A 16,275-nucleotide genomic window follows, 5' to 3' on the forward strand; every position below is an offset into this window, starting at 1 on the left:
ACAACTATGCCACCTTGTTATCGAAGATGAAATTGGTTGTTTGTTGCAATAAAGGACATTTTCTATCTTCTACTTCTCTACATTGACAGTTCAGTTGATGCACAGATCGATCTTTCTCACTTTCCTCAAGAAATCGTCATATCCGATTCTCAGTATATTGCAGATAGGATATCATAAAACCAGGTCGGATGAAACGCCTTTTTCATTTCTTCAAAACAACAGTTTTGTACTGGATCTGCAGCAGCAGAGTTTCTTTACTAGATAACTCAAACACGAAGGAGAAAAAGAATGCAGTAGGAAGTGAATTTAGGGAAAATGATGTATGTAATCCCTTTTGTAGAACGTCTAGTAGTTCTGACAATTACTCATCCTATTCATACTCAGATATCGACGCTGAGTCGCGTTTATTGTATAGTTATGACGTATAGGAATAGGAGTTGGATTGAACGTTTTTGCTCGAAGCCCGATAATGTCTACATGTGTGAAGTAGATGAGGAATATATTCGAGACTCTTTTAATCTCTATGGCTTGGATTCGGATTGCCATTACTACAAACAGGCTATCAACTTGATTCTTGATTCTGATTCTTCTGTTTCGGAAACTAGTAGTGGTAGATCTATGAGCAGCTTATCAGATATAGAAGAAGAGGATATTGCCACCATCAAAGATACTGCAGAGTATCTGTATGGTATGATTCATGCCCGTTACATCATTTCTGCTGATGGGTTGGATGCGATGGTTTGATTCTCCATTTTCTATCACACATAGTTGGAAAAGTACAAACAACATCACTTTGGTGTTTGCTCAAGAGTTTATTGCCACAATCAAAGTTTGCTTCCGGTCGGTTTGAGTGACAAGCCCAATGTGAATACGGTGAAGCTGTTCTGTCCCTGCTGTAAGGAGATCTATAATCCTCCTGAGGAGTTGGGAAGTGAAGGTTATTAGGATGATTAACCATAGACATTGATGGTGCTTTCTTTGGAACCACATTCCCTCACATGTTCCTTTTGCAATACCCGGATTATCTTTCGTCTCCTTCTCAGTCGTATGAACCAAGGATTTTTGGATATAAGATTCATCACTCTAGGTATGTATGTGCTTTATTGTTGAAAGGTAGTCCATATTATCAAAAGTCAAATAAGAGACTGGAAGATTCGAATAAGAGTAATTACTGAGTGTTCTTTTGATTTGTTTATTCAAAATGAAACCGAAACGCCGTCTTGTATTAACTAGCTATGAATCTCTATTTCTTCTCATTTTCTGAAGTGGATAGATCCCATCATGTCAATTAGCTATTATGAAGTGTTAAATGTAAGATCGGATGCCACTCCAGAGGAATTGAAGAGAGCGTACATTTGTATCAGATTTCTAATATCTAGGTACAGAAAGCTTGCCTTGAGGTGGCATCCTGACAAGAATACTGACAATCGAGAGGAAGCTGAAAGGATGTTCAAAGAGATTAATGTTGCCTATGATGTATTATGTATTATAGTCAAGTGATATGAAGATTTTGAGCGATCCTCGACGTCGGCAGATCTATGACGAAGAGGGAGAAGAAGGGTTGTATGGAGATGTCCCTCCAGAGGATGATGATTTCTTTGATGAATCTTCCTATGATTCCGATGACCATTCTACAGATCAGTCTTTTTCGGGTTCATATCATCCTCCTCCACCTTCTGCAGCCGCTCCACCACCACCAACATCGAAAGCTCCTCAACCACCAGGAATGGCAGCACCACAACCGCCACCAAAGCGTAATCCAACGATTCCACAACGAGATTGTGATACTACATATTCAGAACGTAGATCGGCTTCTGAGAAGGTGTATTCGTCTGACTACTCGGAATACTTTTCTCATCCTTATTCTTCCGATTCTATGGGGTGTGGAACGCAGGATTCAGGAACTAGACGAACATCCCCTTCACCATCAGTTCCCTTACGTACTACCAAGCCTCAAGCTCCTCCTTCTATGGACAAGAAACAGTCTGGTCACACTCGTCCGCATGGAACACATCATGTTTCTCACACGGATCCTTACGACATCTTTAGAAAGTTCTTCGGAACTCAAGATTTCCGCCAGGCTGCGTCTATGGGAGATGGGTTTTCTTTCTTTGACAACCCTTCTCTCACCTCAAGCCAAAGGAATTCGCAAGAGGATGCCTATCCTCCACAACACTCATCTTCTTCTCAGACACAGGAAGAAGAGCCAGCTGAGGTGATTATAGATCCTCCAATTATTCGTAACTATTTCTGTTCTCTGGAAGATTTGTACGAATGAGGAAGATTGATGATTTGAAGATATACTGGAGTTACAAAGCGCATGAAGGTTGTGAGGAAAGTAATAACACCTCAGGGACCATCCACAATGGAGAAGATCGTTGAGTTTGAAGTCCAGCCTGGGAAGAAAGCAGGGAGTAAGGTGACTTTCAAGAAGTGAGTATGAATTGGAATAATGAGAAGTAGATTAGGTGATGAGATTCCTGGACACATTCCAGCTGATATTGTTTTTACATTACAAGAAAAGCCTCACAAAGTGTATAAACGAGAAGGAGACGATTTAGTGGTTGTTAAGGACATTTCTCTTCGCGAAGCTCTTTGTGGATTACGTTTTGAATATCAACATATAAATGGGCGTTATATGAATGTACTAATTCCAGCAGTAATTACACCTGAATCAGAACAACGTTATCATGGACTTGGAATGCCAATTCCTAAGAGTGATAATGAGTTTGGTGACTTGGTGTTTCGATTCCATATTCGTTTCCCAAAGACCATTTCAGCAGAGAATAAGGAAATTGTAAAACGATTAACTTTTTTGGACGAATGAGTGTTTTTCATGTTTCATTCATTTGGTAATTGTTTGTTTGGAAACGCCCCCTTATGGAATAGGAAATCTATAGAATATATGGAGTTCCATTTCTCAGATTTGATTACTTGTCCTTTCAATTTCGTCATTTAGACTGTCTATGTCACTTTGTCGAGTCGGAATCGCCAGCAGGTTTGTTTCTCCACAGCTTGCAAGTCGATCTGTGCTGACAAATCTAGCATCCGCTTCTGTCTTCAGACGGTACTTCTGGTGGAGTCGGAAATCGAATGAAGAGGACAAGGGACAGAAAGAGGATAAAAAGAAAGATGACAAGGAGAAGAAGAAGCCGGAAGTGCCTTCTTTCGGAACTAAAGACCAAATTAAACCCACGAAGGATAGTGCCGGAACGAATTCGTTCAGTGATAAGAAGCTATCTGAAGACTTGGAGAAGTATAGCGATTCGTTACTTCGGAATGACCCTGCAAGGAGTGTAATCGATGATATTACGGATTTTGGACCTATCCAGAAGATCGGACGCGATCCTTACAAGACCTTCCAGGAGTTTATGACTCCTCGTCCCGTACGACTCCACAGTGAAATGGTTATTCCTGCAATTCCTCTTCCTGTTCGTCCTTTGCTTCCAGGGTTTATGCAGAACCTAACAATCTCAGATCGAGCCACAATTCAAAAGCTACGTGAGGTTCAAGCTTCATCGGATCGATATGTGGGACTTTTCTTAAGAAAGGAAAAGTCTTCCAATGATCTAGCCGATAACCCTGATGTGATTCGTAGTCTTAGTGATGTTTATTCTGTTGGAACGTAAAAATGAATTGATGACCTGATTTTTAGGTGTGCTGAATTGCAGGACATTCGTATGATAGGAACGAACGCTTCAGTTATTCTTCTTGGTCGCAGTCGTATCAGTATCAAGGATTGCGTTCAGTTGGGTCCTCCAACCCTTATTAAAGCTGATCGCATTCCTCCTCCTGTAAATGACTTAGATGAGGTTACTATGAATGCCTACGCAAATGAAATTTTCAGTTACACGCAACTTATCGCAGCCGCCAATCCCATTCTCAATGAGTATCTCACACTGTTCATGCAGCGTCGTGAGACAGATAATCCGCTGTACTTTGCTGATTTTGCTGGAGGTCTTACTATGGAACATCGAGAGCTCCAGCAGAAGCTGTTGGAATCACGCTCATATCCTGAACGCTTTGAAGTAGCCATAAAACTCTTCAGCCAAGAATTACAAACGATTCGAATCCAACAGGAATTGAAGAAGAAGGTGGAAGCAAATACAAAGGAGACAGAGCGGAAGTTTATTCTGAAGGAACAAATGAAGGTAATCCAGCAACAGTTGGGAGGAGATAAGGATCCAAAGCAATCGTATATTGATAAGATCAATGCGAAACTAGAAGATATGAAGAATCGAAAAGTCTCAGAAGCAGCAATCACAGTAGAAGAAGTGAGAATGAATGAATTATAGGCGGTGAAGGAAGAATTAACTCGTCTTTCTTATACTGATATCCAGAGTGCTGAGTTCAGTATCATTCGTAATTACATTGATTGGATTACGGGTATCCCATGGAATGTGTTGGGACCTGACCAAATGAATCTGGTTTATGCTGAGAAAGTGTTGAATGAGGATCACTATGGATTGAAGGTTGGTGATTGATGGGGAAACTCACTTTCAGGATGTGAAGGATCGTATTCTTGAATTCATCGCAGTTGGAAAGCTCCAAGGGAATATTCCAGGAAAAGTGCTGTGTTTTGTGGGACCACCAGGTACCGGAAAGACAAGTGTGGCTAAGAGTATTGCTCGAGCTCTGGGTCGCGAATACTATCAATTTTCCGTGGGAGGGGCAAATGATGTATCTCAAATCAAAGGTCATCGTCGGACGTATCTGGGGTCGATGCCTGGTAAACTGATTCATTGTTTGAAGACCACAAAAGTGAATAATCCGTTGATTTTAATTGATGAAGTTGACAAGATTTCTGCTTCACATCAAGTAGGACCCATGATAGTTGTATAGTATAGGGAGATCCAGCAAGTGCTTTATTGGAAGTACTGGATCCAAATCAGAATACTGCTTTTGTTGACAATTATTTGGACGTACCTGTGGACTTTAGTAAAGCCCTATTTGTCTGTACAGCAAATGATTTGAGTTCAATCCCACAACCTTTAGTAGATCGAATGGAAGTGATTCGTATCAGCGGATATGATTACAAAGAGAAGCTTGAAATCAGTAAGAATTACCTTGAGAAGAAGGCTCGAATTGCTACAGGGTTGGAGAAGTGAGGATGGAGAGGAACAATGATGATTAGAGACAAAATTACCACTCCAAAGAGTCTTCAGATTACAGATGAGGCTTTGTCCTCTTTGATCCGTTGGTACTGTCGTGAAGCTGGTGTAAGGAACCTGGAAGTAAGTGTTGAGGAAGAGAGATAAGAGACAGAAGTACATAGAGAAGATTTATCGAAAGGTGGCCATGAGAATAGCAAAAATGAGTCCAGAGGAGATTGCTGAAACAGATTTTACCATCCGTGAAGAAGATTTAGAACAATACGTGGGAAAACGAATCTTTCTCTCAGATCGATTGTATGATGAAACTCCTGCTGGTGTAGTTATGGGTTTAGCTTGGACATCAATGGGAGGAGCTACATTGTATATTGAGTGTCAGACGATTAAACCTCATCCTTTGGATACTACAATCTCACATTTCCTCCCTACTGGTGTAACCCCGGTGACACCAGATACATCCCTCACATCATCATCTTCTGTGAGTGTAGCAAGTACTCCGTCTACAGAAGCACATGCTGAAGACGGGAATGGAGTGAAAGAGCAAAAGGAGCAAACTGGAGGAGGGTCTGTATCAGTTGGTCACTTGACAATGACAGGGCAACTTGGAGATGTGATGAAGGAGAGTATTCAGATTGCTTACATTAATGCTCGACGATGGATGCAACGTCTCTCATTCAGCCAACCTCTCTACGATTCGTTGATAACAAGTTTCAATGCAATGAAAGCATATTCAATGAGTACTCCAACTAAGGAAACTGTGTTCAATATTCTGGAAACATCGGATCTTCATATGCATCTTCCAGAGGGAGCAACTCCTAAAGATGGGCCTAGTGCTGGTTGTGCAATCACAACTGCTCTACTCTCAACAGCTCTAAATCGTCCTATTAAGCAAGGTCTAGCAATGACGGGAGAGATTAGTCTGAATGGTAAAGTGCTTCCTGTTGGAGGAATCAAAGAGAAGGTGATGGCTGCAAGAAGAGCAGGAATCAATGAGATTATTCTGCCTGCAGAGAATTGTCGTGATGTGAATGTAAGATTGTGAGATTCAAGATGAGAAATAGGAATTACCTGAGTATGTGAAAGAGAATCTTGTAATACACTATGCAAAGACATATGAGAATGTACTCCAGTACACAGAATTATGTCCTGAAATCTTTAAGGTCTAAAGGTTGTTTAGTTCAGTGTTTGTTTGATGATCCAAGTGATTCGATCCTTCGTTTTTGTTGGATTGATATGGGTACTATTAGTCTTTCTCTTTCACCAATAGGGTTTTATTCTACTTGTATTTCCATTCCCATCTCGGCAAACAGAATCGAGTTTAACAATCCGCTCACACTTGGGTAAAAAAGAGGAGTCGTTGCTATTCTTCCTGATTATGGAGTAGGACGCTTTCCACGGTATTTCCCCAGGTCCACCCAATTGGGAAGTCTCCTTATCAGAATAAGCTTAGTACACAGGTAAGGAGCAAAAGAAGAACATCATTTGCTAGATGAATCCTTTTGGAATTCAAGAACCTTATGTCCGTCTGCAATACTATATATAGTTGATTTCTAGTCAAATTTCCATTGATGGATGATGTGTCCATGTGTGAAGACTATACATCGTATCTCTTAGGTGTTTCTAACGATCTGAAGAAACCTTATCTTACGGATGTAATTGCCTATCATTTTCCTAACGAGACACATGTGTATGTGATCATGAGTATCTACAACGTCCCTGTGGACCGTCGTGCTGAAGAAATTCATCAGAATTACTCCTTAATTTTTGATGGTGTGACCTACAACACTTTATTACCTGTTAATTCGAGTTATCCGTATCACAGCATAATGAAATATATTCTGCCGTTTCCCTTTAATATCCGGAATGGAATCAAAGTAGAACCATTCTATGGTTCGTTTGTAGTAACCATTGTAAACAATGTTCAACATCGTGTGTATTCGAATGTGCATGTATGTCTCCGAAATCGTATTGTAAGGCGAAATACGACACTATGTGCGTATGTCTCAGACTACAACTCCATGGATGAATTGCGCCACTGGAGTGCATATCATCTCATGATGCATATTGATAAACTTGTATTCTATATGGGAAATAACTATTTCGATTTAGATCGAATGATGAAGAACATTACCGAATTGGGTTTTCTAGAAATTGTGAATTGGGTATTTCCGAAGAATGTATTGGAAGATGGGCAACCTATCCAAATAAACCATCAATATGCACAAGCTGCATCTTGTTTTTATCGAAACAAGTATGCATCACGATATGTGCTTCTTTTCGATACAGACGAGTATATGTACATTAATAAAACCCATGTTGAATATGATTTACTCCCATATATCGAATTGTGGAATTCCGAATATCCATCTGTGGATGCATTCCGTGTCAAGTCCAATATGATGATGCGAAAGAGAGAAACGTGGGTGCCGCGCGATAAGTACATTCGGGAAGGGAAATTGTTCACGTTCTTTAATCGTATCTTACCTGAGATATATTCAGGAAGAATTAAACTAATCCTACCGAGTCGATTTGATGGAATTATGGGCCTTCACGATTGTACTTCCTGTTCCATGTTCATTCCACCTGATGATATTCTGAGAATGGCTCACTACAAAGTGACTTATATGCGTGCACATGATGTTGATAACGTGATGAAATTGTATGCTGAACCAGTCTTGAATATGCGAAGAGAATTATTTGGTGAATAACATGTTCCTTTATATTACTAAATGTGTATTGAAACAAACAAACGCAATGTTCATCCATTGAAATACGCGCTATATCGTTACAAACCATATCAAACACTTACCCATTACTTGCACACTCTTAGATAACCCTTTTTGTAACTGGTCAATTATGGTTCCACAAAGGTGCATAAATGAACACACACCTCCTTCCAATTTCTGGAAATCCAATAAATAGGCATGCTCCTGAACCTTATACAATTGTAACCGTATTTCAGACACATGTTTTCGTCCATCAATCTGAAGCATGTGTCTACATCGTACTCGATATCTCCACATCATTCTGTTCATCTAATACTTACTCATTCTCTAAAAACCATTCATATCCTAGAAAAATCATGGTTCGACACACTTCAATCATAATCACGGCAGAATCTCGTTTTGATTGAACTCCAAGAAACCATTTTTTTGATTTCATATCTAGTTGTCATAATGAATCTGCATATGAACTCGTCTCTGCGATACTAGATGATCGGCCTACAATGGAACTCATCAATCACTCTTACGCGTGATAAAGAGAGGTTCATCAATTGATTGCAGTTGGGAATGACGTATTTGCTTCTGTCGCTCTGTCTTGAGTACCTGATCGAGCATTAGTTCATATGTGATCTTCATCTATCCATCATACCTCATATAAGTATTTACAGGAGAGGGTTGATTGCTGGTAACTGCTTCAATCACATATTCTCGCTTCCGTCCTTTGAATACTCCGTTCATTAAACTCTCAATAAACTCAGGTTGATTGATGTGAATAGTACTAATAATGGTGTTCCTCATTCAATCATACTCGTTGTTAGAAACATGCTCATCCCAGGGAACTCCTAGATAGGGAGGACAATTCACTCGAAACCAGGGATCCTTACGAATCATCGGGACCGTGGCTCGTTTCACTGGATCATTCATCAAAAGTTCTGGAATCAGATTTCGACTTCCTTCGGATAGAAAACTGGGAAGTCTGTACAAGCCATCTTCAAGTTAGAGCAGGATTGAATCATTACTCTTTATCTTACGGAATAATGATGGGATATTCTCGTCATCAAACGGCAGGCGCCCACATAGTAGTGCGTACAGAATCACACCACAAGACCAAATATCTACTTCGGGACCAGCGTACATACGACCTGAAATAACTTCCGGTGCCGCATAGTTAGGTGAGCCACAAGATGTATCGAGGAAATTGCCATCCATAAGAAAATTAGCCAAACCAAAATCAGCAATCTTGATATTGTTATCTTCATCCAGTAGTAAGTTTTCTGGTTTTAGGTCACGATGGACAACTCCATGCTTGTGACAATACTCCACTCCACTTATGATCTGCTGAAAAAACCGCCGTGCTTCATTTTCGGGGAGCTAAGACTCATCTGATAATAACGGACATACTCGACCTCTTCGAACAATGTAGTCGAAAAGTTCACCTCCAGAAACATACTCGGTAACGAGAAAGATATCTGTAGGAGTATCAATAACTTCGTATCTAAATAATAGTACACATAATCCATAAATACAATCGAACAATGTGAGGATGATTAAAGGAGTGGAGAATCTTGATTTCTCGTTTCACCTTTGCAGACATATCCAACTTCTTAATTCTTTCCTTGTTTAGAACTTTGATCGCCACCTTGATTCCAGTTCTCATATGAGTTGCCACTATAATCTCATAAGTGAGCGCTATTCCATACGTTTCACCTTTCCAAAAGATCCCTTTCCTAGTGTTTCCTCTATTCTATAGGATCCTACGTACACGCAATCTTTCTGCATGGCAACTATAAGTCTGGATCAAGACACGTTTATCGACAAAACTCAAACCGAACTGAGAGTACAAACAAGAATGCCGTTTTTTCGGTTTTTGAAATGCCTGTATTTCAGGAGCAATAACTGTTACTGGAACCTCAATAACGGTTTCTCTAATGAAATGAGATCCCTACAATATCACGGGGACTCAAGATAATTGAGCGTTATTATCAAATGGGGATGATCCCCGCAAAAGTCAGAAAGACAAATATCCTAGAAATCTGGAAAGTGTCGAAATACAAGAGAATGTGATGATGACAAGAATCGAAGGAATATGCATACCGAATAATAGGACAGTACGAAAACACAACAAGTCCCACTGTTTACGGGTTGCAAATCATCTTACGTTCGTTTATGTCCACTATCTCTCCAATGTATGATAACACTTCGGAAGAAAACCGAGATGAACACGGTAATGGAAATAGCATGGAACTCGTAAACGATTTGACATCAAAAGTACAAACTCTTCAGAACGCTTACGAAGAGTATCTCGATGCCGAACAGGTAAGAGTGATCGTAATAATTGACGGTAGGATGTTGTTGGATCACTAAGAAAACAATATGCGGTTGTCAGTGATGATTGTTCTTTTGTTCGGATCATGGAGGTCTTACAGCAAATGGGAGACTATTCGGTATAAACTGCAGACGAATTCTAATGATATAGAAGAAGATGGATGGAATTCTGAAACGGATGGATTCGATCTATGAAAGAGTGCACTGCTTTGTGTAGGTGTAATAGATAGGTGGAGAAACTTCAGGTTAATGCAGATGAAATAAAAGTGATTGTAGAATCAGGTAGGATTGGGTTTGATTATTGATATAGTGCCTCCCGGGAAGCCAGTTCCCTCTGCTTCAAAGCAGATTCAGTCATCGGTAAACTCCTACATGTCAAAAGCAAAATCGTCAATAGAAAATACGGTGTCGTCGGCAAAAAGTGGCGACATGAAGGAGAAGATTTCTGATTCCATGTCCTCGTTAGGAGATAAGATGAGTCAAGTGATGGATAAGGCCAAGACGACTGTACAGAATCTGCGCAATTAGATATAATCATATTGTTTCTTTTGTTTGATGAAAAAGTCAATGCGAGAATACAGTTTGATTACCTTGCCAGAATTAAAGAATCCCCACTCATCTGCGGTAATGTGTCATCGAGTTATTCGTGATGACGTTGGTACCTGTACATGCCATTCTTCTTCTTCAATAAATACGAAAATGTCTGCAACACTTCCAGATACTTATAGAGCAGTCAACAAGACAGATGTAATAGAAATACGTCGTCATCCAGAAAGTGGCTTTGATCCAGAACCAACAACACTATGCAAGGTATTAGTTATAACAAACTGAGATGCTAGGAATTTAAGAGGTGTTGCGCAGAGTATGGTGATTATCCTGCTATTGTCAGCATGGAAGATAAAGTGTATTCCTATTCGGATTACTATAAGCATGCAACCTTGTTTGCTAAATCGTTGATTCATATTGGTTGTCAACTGAAAGATGTCGTTAGTATTACTGGATTCAATTCTCCGGAATATCATTTTGCTCTTCATGGTACTTGGCTTGCCGGAGGAGTAACAGCCGGCATTTATACAACCAATAGTGAAGAAGCAACTCAATATGTGTTGGAACACTCAGAGTCTGTTGTATGTGTTTGTCAGGCAGGGAGACAACTTCAAAAGTTGTTGAGCATTCGCGAGCATGTTCCACTCCTGAAGGCAATTGTAGTTTACTGGCAGAAGGAGCCACTTCCTCAAATCCCTGAAGACTCATTTGCTCGGGTGTATACATGGGATGACTTTTTGAAATTGGGAGTGGATGTAACAGATGAGTTGGTTGATGAACGCATCCAGAAAACAGTGCCTGGAAGCTGTGCAACCCTCATCTACACATCAGGAACCACAGGCGATCCAAAGGGAGTTATGTGTTCTCATGATTCATGTACTTACAATGCAAAGGCTGCAATACAAGCTGTGGGTCTGAGTGATGGTGAACGATTTGTTGGCTATCTTCCCTTGAATCATGTTGCTGCTCAGTTCATTGATACAATGTTGCTAACTGTGATTAAGATGACAATGTACATGGCTAGACCTGATGCTTTGAAGGGAACCCTTACAGAAACACTGAAGAAAGCCAAACCAACAGTATTTGTCGGTGTTCCTCGTGTGTTTGAAAAGATGATGGATGCTATCAAAGTAACTTTTGCCAAGAATAGTTATTTCAAACAGTACATCATTTCATGGGCTCGAGACATTGGATATCGTGCTGCTTTAACTCGTCAATATGGCAAGACGTATACACAGCCCTGGTTCTACAGTATTGCAAAACGATTGGTGTTCGATACCCTTCGTGGCAATCTAGGTTTGGAAAACTGTCATACCATGATTGTTTCTGCTGCTCCTATTACTGAAGAGACTCTTCGATTCTTCGCTTCGTTTGATATGCCTATCTACGATCTTCTTGGTCAATCCGAAGGCACAGCTCCTGTGTGTACTTGCTCCAAAGTGAATCAGAGATGGAAGATTGGAACTGTAGGTCTCCCAATGCCTGGAGTGGAGGTTCAGACGGATCCTCTGACAGAAGAGATTGTGTACAGAGGACGTATTACGATGATGGGTTATTTGAAACAACCTCAAGAGACACTGAGTACATTGGATGCAGATGGATGGATTCACACTGGAGATCAGGGTAAGAAGGATGAAGATGGATTCCTGAAGGTAACCGGTCGTCTGAAGGAATTGATTGTGACAGCTGGAGGTGAAAATGTTTCTCCTGTTATTATTGAGACGAAGGTGATGGAGTTTGCTCCGATCTTCAGCTGTTGTGTGGCTGTTGGAGATAAGAGAAAGTTCATTTCATTACTGATTTGTCTTCGCTGTGAGACGGGAGCAGATGGTGAGTCCAATCACAAACTGGCTCATGATGTGATTGTTACACTTCAGGGTCTGGGTTCAACAGCTACGACCGTAGAGGAAGCAATGACAGATGCGAAGGTGAAGGCATACATTGATGAAGTGATTGCAAAATACAACAAGGTGGCTATTAGTCGTGCTCAGGAGATTCGAAAGTGGTGTGTGGTTCCTCACGAGTTCTCAGTTGGTAAGGGAGAACTCACAGCTACAATGAAGCTTCGACGAGCTGTGGTTCATGAACACTATGCAAAAGAGATTGATGCAATGTATTGTTCTCATGTTTGTAGAAAACAAGATAATAGGTCTTCCAAGGAGGCTCAAATGAGATCGGAAGGATCCACTTCCAACCCAATGTTGCAATCGCTGAGAGGATCTCTGAATTCTACGATCAATCCTTCTTCTTGATTGTACCCCTTTCAATAGTGATTCTCGATATTCAACAACTGATACTAACAAGAAAAGGACACCTAATAACAACCCTAAACCGAACTGAAACACAATTCCATCAGTAACAGAAAAAGAATAGGAATAAAAAGAAGAGTCAAAGCATACCTGATAACGCCTTGCATCTACGATATAGACCAAAGCAGCTATAAATCCTAAAAGCATATAGAGAGATGTATAGGCCAAAAACAAGATGAAATACTAGATTTGAAGAAAGATATTTATTCTACTCGTAAGTTACCAAAGCCAATGCAGTTATTAAGCCAAACACAATGATGATCATACTACAAATGTAAAACGATCAATTCAACTACTTCAACAATACATTCCTCACAACTATCACAGTGCTTACTATTGATATGGACGTTTCGATTGCACTTTGGACAAAACCGATAGTGATTAGATAGTAAGGATTTCGATTCGGTGATGTTACGTTCATACAACTAATGGTGTATTCAATTCTAAGCAAGTACGGGAGATACGGTGACTGCTTTCCAAAAGAAGTACAATGAGCAATAAACCAGAAACAACGTTACAGCAATGATGAAAACTTTCTTTCATAGTCAACGAAAACAACAATAATGATACAATTGTAAGATCCCAAGAAATAAGAGCTGGAATCGTTCTGAAAATGGATTGGACACATTGAGATACAAGAAACACTTTAACATCAGAAGAATACAAGATTCGCTTACAACAACCAATCACCGAAAGAAACAGATTTCCTTTTCGTTCTCCGAAAAGTCGATCGCTCAATTTATCTACTGCCAATTCTATATCATAGCTATCGGAATCAGTTGTCATTCTTATGAAGTCTCTTCATATCATGGGAATCCACTTATCAGTCAACAAACACATTCACTCTACGTATATCTTACTTCTTACCTTTCTTCTTCATGGAAGGCTTCTTCTTCTTTACAATAAGAAGTACAATAACAACAATGACAATGATAATTACAAGAACTAAGAGGGTGATCGACCACCACTGCCAGCATCCCCAGAAAGAACTCTGCTTAGTATAGGCAATATTTAAATCTAATGAGAATGTCATCTTGTTTTCAGCGAATACAACAGTTCCCTTCTGGTTTTGATCAATCAAGGTATACTTTTCCCAAGGGTTTATTCCCAAAATAGTACATTTAACATCCTTGAAACTATACTTCTTTCCTGTCGTAATGGAAGGATTGCAGGTAATATGATACCTGGTTAAGGGGGTCATGTCAGACACTTTGAACGTGGCTTTCTTAAGTACAGTGTTATAGTCAGCAGAGTCTAAATATGAACGATACAGAACAAATATACTCTTATCCGTGGAACCATCTGCCTTCGAAAGAGAATAAGAGTAGTCATTATTCATAAAGGAATCCGAACCACAGTAGTCATTCGGATAGTTCTTCACCGACTTCTCAATCTTGCTTACATAACCATCCAGACCACACGAAACAGTATATTTAGTTATTGTACTCCACGATAAAGTAGGAAGGGTTTCACATGGATTAGAATACACACCACAGTCTACAATTAACTCAGAACCCAAAAACTAACTTGAGCACAGTACGACACTAAATATGGTAGCAATAACTATAAACTTGTTCATTACAACAAATTAAAATGGTTAAACGGTACAAAAAAGCATGTCGTTGGTGCGTAAGATAGTGAATTTGTGTGTCGGAATAAACGGTTTCGGAACAATATCACTAATACTTACAGATTCTTGTACTTCATTGTTTCAGTATCAAATCCAGGCATAGGGAATGAAGTAGCAAATTCAGCAACTTCATGAGCAAGAATAGGGATATCTTTGTTAGACTTCAAAGCAACTTGATAATCCTTCAGTTTCTTTCCAGATACCTTCTGAACATCCAGAGCAATCTTCACAATCCAAGAATCCAGCAACCTTCTCGAAATCAGCTTCCTTCAGACCACGAGTAGTCAAAGCAGGAGTTCCAATACGAACACCACCAGGAGACTGAGCAGATTTGTCTCCATGGACAGTATTCTTGTTCAGAGAGATGTTGATCAAATCACACAACTTTTCAATCTTAGAACCAGTCAGACCCAAAGGACGCACATCCCACAGAATCAAGTGATTGTCAGTTCCATCAGTACATACAGTGTAACCCTTATCCATCAAAGCCTTTGCCAAAGCCTTTGCATTAGCCTTGATTTGCTTACAATATTGCTTGAACTCAGGAGTAGCTACTTCCTTCAACTGAGTAGCAATAGCAGCAATCTGATGATCATGAGGACCTCCCTGCAGACCGGGGAACACAGCATCATTGATCTTCTTCTCGAAATCACGCTCATCCTTACGATAGAAGATCATTCCAGCACGAGGACCACGAAGTGATTTGTGAGTTGTCGTAGTCACAATATCACAATATTCGAAAGGATTTGCAGCCTCACCTGTTGCTACCAAACCACTAATATGAGCCATATCCATCATCATCATAGCTCCATTAGCATCAGCAATCTTACGAATACGAGCATAATCCCATTCACGAGGATAAGCAGAAGCACCACAAATGATCAATTCAGGCTTATAGACACCAGCCACTTCTTCCAAGAAGTCATAGTCTACTAGACCAGTCTTAGCATTCACATGATAAGGAAGAGTCTCGAAGAAGATGGAAGATCCAGATAACTTCTTTCGGAGACCAGTCTTAGCATTGAAAGTGTAGTAACCATGAGTCAAATGACCTCCAGAAGGAAGATCCAGACCCATCATTCGGCTACCAGGACGAAGAAGACCAGTGTAAACAGCAAGGTTAGCAGGAGAACCAGAATAGGGCTGAACATTCACTCCCCACTTTGAAGGATCCAAATGATAAGCCTCAAGAGCACGCTTCTGACACAACAATTCAATCTGGTCAATGTATTCGTTTCCTCCATAGTAACGATGAGCAGGATATCCTTCTGAATACTTGTTAGTCAAACAAGATCCCAAACACTCCATAACAGCACGAGAAGTGAAGTTCTAAAAGTAAGAAGAGAGAAGTAAAGATACTTCAGAAGCAATCATTTCAAGAGATTTCCAAGAACGGTTCTTTTCCTTCTCAATCAAATCGAAGAGTTCAGGATCTTGCTCAGAAAGAGGAACACGACCAGGCTATAAGTAATTGAATATTGATAATATCTTACAGCAGTTGCAAATCCAGCGCGAATAGATGTCTATGAATAAGAGAAAGAGAACAAAGAGTGTACGGCAACTCTGGCAACAGAAACGAGTCTATATCATTATCCATAGAATCTAAGTATCATACCTTATAGAACGGGAGG

General features: G+C 40.1%; 9 protein-coding genes across 9 annotated transcripts; 5 read left to right on the plus strand and 4 right to left on the minus strand.

Moving 5' to 3' along the window:
* Positions 1-417: 417 nt before the first annotated feature.
* Positions 418-2,827, plus strand: JH06_1314 (casein kinase II subunit beta; the record flags this gene model as incomplete). Its single annotated transcript, XM_014672999.1, has 10 exons — positions 418-610; positions 641-738; positions 769-931; positions 961-1,087; positions 1,118-1,164; positions 1,274-1,349; positions 1,380-1,476; positions 1,508-2,268; positions 2,299-2,433; positions 2,464-2,827. 10 exons carry the CDS (start codon positions 418-420, stop codon positions 2,825-2,827), a joined length of 2,061 nt encoding a protein of 686 aa, XP_014528485.1.
* Positions 2,828-2,966: 139 nt separating this feature from the next.
* JH06_1315 (ATP-dependent protease) lies at positions 2,967-6,277 on the plus strand (the record flags this gene model as incomplete). Its single annotated transcript, XM_014673000.1, is given in 8 exon segments — positions 2,967-3,625; positions 3,656-4,274; positions 4,296-4,472; positions 4,504-4,833; positions 4,848-5,104; positions 5,135-5,234; positions 5,266-6,141; positions 6,173-6,277. The coding sequence occupies 8 exon segments, from the start codon at positions 2,967-2,969 to the stop codon at positions 6,275-6,277; spliced, it is 3,123 nt and encodes a 1,040-aa protein (XP_014528486.1).
* A 351-nt stretch (positions 6,278-6,628) lies between these two features.
* JH06_1316 (hypothetical protein) lies at positions 6,629-7,819 on the plus strand (the record flags this gene model as incomplete). The annotated part of the gene is given in 2 exon segments (XM_014673001.1): positions 6,629-6,653; positions 6,666-7,819. The coding sequence occupies 2 exon segments, from the start codon at positions 6,629-6,631 to the stop codon at positions 7,817-7,819; spliced, it is 1,179 nt and encodes a 392-aa protein (XP_014528487.1).
* Positions 7,820-7,888: 69 nt separating this feature from the next.
* JH06_1317 (CAMK protein kinase) lies at positions 7,889-8,146 on the minus strand (the record flags this gene model as incomplete). Its single annotated transcript, XM_014673002.1, has 1 exon — positions 7,889-8,146. One exon carries the CDS (start codon positions 8,144-8,146, stop codon positions 7,889-7,891), a length of 258 nt encoding a protein of 85 aa, XP_014528488.1.
* A 201-nt stretch (positions 8,147-8,347) lies between these two features.
* JH06_1318 (CAMK protein kinase) lies at positions 8,348-9,613 on the minus strand (the record flags this gene model as incomplete). The annotated part of the gene is made up of 7 exons (XM_014673003.1): positions 8,348-8,470; positions 8,501-8,612; positions 8,643-8,823; positions 8,854-9,205; positions 9,236-9,329; positions 9,361-9,502; positions 9,535-9,613. The coding sequence occupies 7 exons, from the start codon at positions 9,611-9,613 to the stop codon at positions 8,348-8,350; spliced, it is 1,083 nt and encodes a 360-aa protein (XP_014528489.1).
* A 737-nt stretch (positions 9,614-10,350) lies between these two features.
* JH06_1319 (hypothetical protein) lies at positions 10,351-10,687 on the plus strand (the record flags this gene model as incomplete). The annotated part of the gene is made up of 2 exons (XM_014673004.1): positions 10,351-10,372; positions 10,470-10,687. The coding sequence occupies 2 exons, from the start codon at positions 10,351-10,353 to the stop codon at positions 10,685-10,687; spliced, it is 240 nt and encodes a 79-aa protein (XP_014528490.1).
* A 171-nt stretch (positions 10,688-10,858) lies between these two features.
* Positions 10,859-12,957, plus strand: JH06_1320 (long-chain-fatty-acid-ligase; the record flags this gene model as incomplete). Its single annotated transcript, XM_014673005.1, has 2 exons — positions 10,859-10,969; positions 10,999-12,957. 2 exons carry the CDS (start codon positions 10,859-10,861, stop codon positions 12,955-12,957), a joined length of 2,070 nt encoding a protein of 689 aa, XP_014528491.1.
* Positions 12,958-13,870: 913 nt separating this feature from the next.
* On the minus strand, positions 13,871-14,593 carry JH06_1321 (hypothetical protein; the record flags this gene model as incomplete). Its single annotated transcript, XM_014673006.1, has 3 exons — positions 13,871-14,268; positions 14,299-14,511; positions 14,542-14,593. The coding sequence occupies 3 exons, from the start codon at positions 14,591-14,593 to the stop codon at positions 13,871-13,873; spliced, it is 663 nt and encodes a 220-aa protein (XP_014528492.1).
* Positions 14,594-14,700: 107 nt separating this feature from the next.
* JH06_5873 (serine hydroxymethyltransferase) lies at positions 14,701-15,952 on the minus strand (the record flags this gene model as incomplete). Its single annotated transcript, XM_014673008.1, has 2 exons — positions 14,701-14,868; positions 14,894-15,952. 2 exons carry the CDS (start codon positions 15,950-15,952, stop codon positions 14,701-14,703), a joined length of 1,227 nt encoding a protein of 408 aa, XP_014528494.1.
* Positions 15,953-16,275: the final 323 nt, after the last annotated feature.

Source organism: Blastocystis sp. subtype 4 (genome assembly GCF_000743755.1).
Source record: "Blastocystis sp. subtype 4 strain WR1 chromosome Unknown seqid_0063, whole genome shotgun sequence".
Taxonomy (NCBI): Eukaryota; class Bigyra; order Opalinata; family Blastocystidae; genus Blastocystis; species Blastocystis sp. subtype 4.